The sequence below is a fragment of the Tenrec ecaudatus genome, chromosome X, assembly GCF_050624435.1.
Source record: "Tenrec ecaudatus isolate mTenEca1 chromosome X, mTenEca1.hap1, whole genome shotgun sequence".
Classification (NCBI taxonomy): Eukaryota; Metazoa; Chordata; class Mammalia; order Afrosoricida; family Tenrecidae; genus Tenrec; species Tenrec ecaudatus.
The window spans coordinates 152,014,279-152,020,278 of record NC_134548.1 but is presented as its reverse complement, the minus strand read 5'-3'; the positions used below and the strand labels follow the sequence as shown (position 1 = coordinate 152,020,278).

The window sequence follows — 6,000 nt, the reverse complement described above, 5'->3', positions numbered from 1 at the left end:
TGAAAGGTCTGTTCATGCTTTTTTGGCCCACTTTCTGGGGCTCATCACTCAAATTCTGAATACCTTAAATGGCAGCAAGTCTTCGCCACTCTAAATACCAACAACCCCCTACAGATATTTTCGTCCACCTGGAGATCTAAAGGTGTCATGATTTTGAAAGAATTTAAGGAGTTCTCTAAGAATTGGCCCCAAGCACCCACACTGGGTCTGTGCCATCCTACCCCCGCCCCCACTCCTTGGTTTGGGCCTCTCTTTTTGTCATGCAAACTCTTGAGACAAACGGTGCAGGATGGCCTCCCTCCGCTCCTGGACTGAGCAGGATGATGTAAAAATGGAGCGTTGCTGGGTTGCTAGGTGATGAGCACAATAAAGGGGTGCGGGGTGGGGGCTGAGAGTTCTGAAAAGTCAGTGGGAGGCTCTCGGCTGTGGTAAGGAGTTAGCCAGTCGCTCCGGAAGTGGTGCTTGGCTAGCACTATGGAGATGCCCAGGGGGCCCAAAGGGCATAGGTGGGTGCGCTGGCGGGCGTGGCGGCCCTGCCCCCCTCAATGCCCCGCCCCCCACATACCCCGCCCCCTGACGCCCCGCCACTGGCCGGAGCTAAAGCCGCTCCAGGGGCGGAGCCTCTGCCCTGCGGTCCAGCTACCACCAGTGGCAGCGGCTTCGGCAGCGAAGATGGCGGAAGGCACGGGTGCCGGCCCGAACTCAACGCTGCGAGGGCTGCGCAAACGCATGGGTGAGCGGGCAAGCGGGCGGGCGGGCGGGCGGCTGGGGGCGCGGGGCCGCGCGGGGCGGGCGGGCGGCCGCGGGGGCCTTTGAAGCGCGCAACGGGCGCCAGCCAACTTTCCTGGGAGTTAGCTGGAGCCATCCGGGCAGTCCCCTTCACTCCCCTGTCCCCGGGGGGCCCCGAGCGGGGCAACCGCTGGCGGCCACAGTGGAGCCCCAGCGGGGCGCGAGGGTGCTCCTGGACTTGGCTCACCCCGGGAGGCCGGGGCCCCGTGATGACTTGAGCCCCCTCGCCGGGGAGCGGCGACGCCCGCCTCCCGTAGCCCAGTGGCCACGCCATAGACCTCGGGGACCTCCCCGAGCGAGCGCCCCGGAAAGCCTTTCCTGCCCGGGGGCCTCGCAGTCCTTGGAGCCCCGGCGTTCACTAGCTGGTGGCTCGTGCGACCGAAACGTTTGCCTTTTTCCAGAGCCCTCCTGCGAGGGGGGCCACCAGGAGGGAGCCGCCTGTCGTGTCGGGGAAAGTTGCGTTGAAACTTGGCTCCCTGCTCCTCCTGATTTGCCTGCTGTCTAACACATGACTTCAGCAAGATGTCACCTTCCATGGGACATCCGCGCACAACAGACTAAGACCAGGCACTTTTAAAGTGTTCTTTTCTAACCTGGATCCCTCACTGACCAACCCCCCCCCCTTCTCGAAAACCGTTACTTTTCTAAGACTTGGCAGCGTGTGTCCAGGAGATAGCGGCACTCACTACCTGAGCCCGTGAGTATTTCTAGCTTGGCGGAGGTTGATTTTTGCCCGCTTTCCAATATAAGCTTCGGTAAGGCGATCTGGTATGTCTTCCTGAAATCGTTAGAGACTTTTTCACTTGCAAAATTAAAAAAAAATCATTTAGGGATTCAGAGCCTACAGGGGATTTCACGACACTCTGTATCAAGCCCCTCAAAGAATATGTCAGTAACAACTACATTTTAACGTCCTATATTGGAAAAAATGACCAGACTTTTTCTCTTTATAGCTTATGCGTCTGGTCCACAGATTGCTTCTTGTGAGGACACATCGGGCTGCTATCCACAAGGTCTCAGCCCACTGCCGTGGAGTTAATTCTGACTCATAGTGACCCCCTGAGTACATCCTGTAGGACAGGGTAGAATTGCCTCTATGGGTTTCTGAAATCGTAACTCTTTACAGGAGTAGAAAGCCCAGTGGGTTTTTTCCCCGCCGAGAGGCTGGCCGGGTTTCAAACAGCTAACCTTGGCACTTAGCACCCCCTACGCTTAACCATTACGCCATCAGGGAAAGGACAGCTATTTGAAACCAGCAGTCACTCTGTGTGGGAGTCTTTCAACTCCTATAAAGAGTTTTGGTCTTGGAAACTCATAGGGCCAACTCAACCCTGTCCTATAGGGTCGCTATGAGTCAGCAGCAACTTGATGGCAGTAAGTTCAGGTTTTGTTTTGTTTTTTTGGGGAGGTGATATAATGAAGGGATACTGGAATGTTAACTGCCACCGAGGTATGTGATTGGGGATTCATTTTACAGGGTCACCTTCGTGATGTCACAGTTGAGATTTAAAATAGTGAGCCCCATTTTTAAAGTAAATAATATAACAAACTTGAAAAAAAAATCCTAGAGCCCAAATAATCATTAACTTAACTTAGACTCTACTTAGCTTCTGAAATAATCATAACTAATCTCTCTTGGACTTAGGGATTTCCTGAGGGTGGCATGAGAGGTGGGGATGAGGACAATAAAATGTTTTGGCCAATCGGCCAAGTTCCATCTGCTGGTTGCCTTGGTGCATTCTATCTTATTACCATGGTAACCTTTATATGATTTAATCCAGCAGTTCTCAACCAGTGGGTCATGGCCCCTTTGGGGGTTGAACGACCCTCTCACAGGGGTTGCCCGATTCATAACTGTAGCAAAATGACTGATGAAGGAGCAACGAAAATAATTTTATGGTAGGGGAAGTCACCACAACATGAGGAATTGTATTAAAGGATCACGGCATTAGTCCATTATTCTCAACTAATTCTAAGGTTTCTTCTGTTTAATAAATTTGTAATCTGGTAAAATTGTACTTTTGAAGAAATTTGTCCTTAAAGTCAGCTAAATTGTGTCACCATATCCACGTCGAAAGACTTCTAAGCAAATCTGAATGTGCAAAAATACTACAAGAATTTTTTTGCTGTTTTGTCTGTGTACTCACATAGAAATATTGATCATCAACAGGATTCATTTATTGACTATGTTTAATAAAGGAGCCCTGGGGGTGTAGGGGGTATGCGTTGGGCTATGATCCTCATGGTTGGCATTTTGAAACCACCAACAGCTCTGCTGGAGAAAGGCTGGGCTTTCTACTCAAACAGTTACAGTCTCAGAAACCCTCAGGGGGTCACTATGAGTCTGCATTGACTAGGTGGCAGTGAGGGTTTTTTTTTTCTCTCTTTTTTAGATATTTAAGAATGTGTTTTCATGTGCCGGTGTTCACATCCATAAGATAAATGTGGCGTGTGAAATTGCTAGTAGCTGAATTATTTCAGAAGCTGAGAAGCCTCTAATTATCAAAATCGCACATGAAATTGAATTTTTTAAACAATCTTTTGAACTGGGAGTTACTGTAGCAGCAACTTCACCATTACAGCGGTTCCTCCGTGCCAACTACCATCTGCAAAAACAGATTTGAAAGATGATGAGATTTTCCCATAAACTTTTTGAAGCCCCTGTTGCAGCCTCTCTCCATTCTCCTCATCATTTGACTGCTCATCCTCAATAGTTTTCTAAGATCTGTAGAAACCAGAAATGTATGCAATGTACGAGAGGCATATTCCTTGGGGTTGGATACAAGAGTAGAATAGTGTTTTGTGAAGTATTTGCCACACTTCCTGAGTTGGGGATCCTTGTGCCATACAGCCTGTTCTTGATCAGCACTGTACTGGCTGTTTGTATTTTTTATTTCGAGCCCCTTTCCTCTCTTGCCTTCTATTTCAGTTGCCGCAGCCCATGCTATTGCTGAAGAAAGACGGAATCAAAGTGGTATTAGTGCAGATGTGATGAAAACCTCCAATGTGTCATCATTTAAACCCGGTATGATTTCTGTCAAAGGGTCAGATCTTTAAACTTCAGATTTTCTACTATGAATGCCTAATTGTATTCTTCCCCCGCCCTTCTCTTTTTTAGTAATTGACGGCTCTGTTCTTAGAAATGATCTAAAGCAACAGCTCGCAAAAGAACGCAGAGAACAAAAACGACTCCAAGATGGTATTATTTGAGATTTTTTACAAAAAACAAAATGAAGGAATTTTATGTTCAGGTTATCTATTTACCAAGGAGTTCACTTTTCCTAATCTCTTTATATGATAGGGGGCAGGTTTTATGCGACATATCAGGTTCCTCAGGTTCCTTTACCTACTTATATAATAAAGCACGTGAAGTGGGTCCATACAAATTTCTGACCAATTTATCTCTTTTTTGAAGCATTAGTTTCTTTTCTTTTTTAAAACATAGTTTTATTGGGTACTCGTACAGCTCTTATTACATTCCATACATTAATTGTATTGAATTGTTGGTTCATATGTTGCCATCATCATTGAACTACTATTTTCTGTTACTTTATTTTTTCTGAAAACAGTGTGTGCAGTAGATATAGAAGGGGATTTCACTCGTTTTTTTCTTAATAATCATTTTATTGGGGGTTCGTACAACTCTTACAATCCATCCAGTCATCCATTGTGTCGAGCACATTTGTACATATGTTGCCATCGTCATTCTCAAAGTTTTTTTTGGGGGGGGGGATTTCACTCTTAAATGTATTCTCACAACTTTAAATGAAGCTGCTAATAATCTTAGTGTATGTTATTAACTTCAATTTTACTGATCAGTATGCTTCTAAAGCATAAGTTGCTATAAAGTAGACACTAAAAGAAGGATCTTTCTACAACTTGCAAGAATGCTTTGGTCTTCTAAATCCACAGCTCAGGCTCATGCTCAGCTTCATCCAAGTGGCATAGAGATGACTTCTGCTTTGATGGAGCACTGTTTCTCCCTGTAGCCTCTTCAAAATGTCTTTCACTCCAGGCTTCCGTGAAGGAAACCTGGAATATAGGACAGCATTCTGCCATGCACACATGTAATATACGGCTAAGTCCATGAACAGCAAACCAGGTATGGTCTGTAGAAATGAGACTTGTCAAAGAAATTCCCTACTAGAAGGGAGTCGATTCTTATTGCCATGCCCAGGTCTGCCCAGCACGCTCACAAGAAAGAAGGTACCATATATACTCATGTATAAGTCTAGTTTTCCAGCACAGTTTTAATGCCATTTTTATGGTAAAAATAGGTGCTTCAGCTGATACCCGGGTCAACTTATACTCGAGTATATACGGTAATAGCTCCCTCTTCATTTAGAGTTGTATGTTGGCCAGAATCAGCAACAGCTCTACCAATCCAGTTCTCCCGAGGTAAGTGAACAGCCAGTAAAATATGGTTCTTCAGTGGCCCTCCCTGTTACCGGACTAGTTATTAGCACCAGCTAATTTAAGAAAGACTGCGCCACACACGGACCTTTTCCTTGTGTGTGTGTGTGTGATGTGGAAAACGTACGTCATCTCTTGACTTGCATCCCCTGAAAATATATTTGAACTATTTCAGCCAATAAGGAAATCCAGCTACTAGAAAAAGAAAGAAAAGCGAAGTTGCTGTATGAGAAGCAGCTGGAAGAGAAACATCGGAAGCTGAGGCAACAAAATGAAAAAGAGGAGCAGCGAAGAGCATCTGCAGAATTTAAAAGAAAACAAAAGTTACAGGAAGACAAGGTAAACATACCACTCTACCCAATTACTCATATGATGTGCTGTGTGGCTTGGATCGGGGGTATTTTTCTCTCAACCCATCTCTGCCCTGGACTGGTCTGCCCTGTGGAAGGAGAAGCTTGCTCCTCCCTCCCACCTCAGACCCCCGTACTTCTGTGCTGCTAAGGTCCCAAGCATTTTCGATTCCCTCTCTGAGGTAGAGAGAAGCCTGGCATGTCTCAGAGCAGTGCACGAAAGTCATGTGGCCTGTGGCTTGCCCTACTGCTAAATAGAATTCAGGATTGTTCCAGTGTCACGTGAATAAGGCAGCCCCCACTGTCTAGCCTTCCCCAATATGCCAACTAGTTTTCTTCTCCTCCCATCACCTCTAATTGCATCATACTCCCCGGGCTAATGGAGACCTGGTGGTGTAACCTGTAAGCACCCAACTGCTCTCTCTTCCTTGATTCCATTGGCTCTCAG

The 6,000-nt window shown here is 46.5% G+C and overlaps 1 protein-coding gene across 4 annotated transcripts in view; it reads left to right on the top strand.

Annotated features, from left to right (window-relative positions):
* Nucleotides 1-587: 587 nt before the first annotated feature.
* The window catches only part of MAP7D3 (MAP7 domain containing 3), a 30,276-nt gene continuing 24,863 nt past the window's right edge, over nt 588-6,000 (top strand). For all 4 annotated transcript variants that reach the window (XM_075538183.1, XM_075538185.1, XM_075538184.1 and 1 more), the window contains exons 1-4: nt 588-733; nt 3,719-3,814; nt 3,908-3,988; nt 5,378-5,541. In XM_075538183.1, the coding sequence (XP_075394298.1) occupies nt 673-733; nt 3,719-3,814; nt 3,908-3,988; nt 5,378-5,541 (402 nt within the window). In that variant the 5' untranslated portion in view covers nt 588-672. The remainder of the gene's footprint in view (nt 734-3,718; nt 3,815-3,907; nt 3,989-5,377; nt 5,542-6,000) is intronic.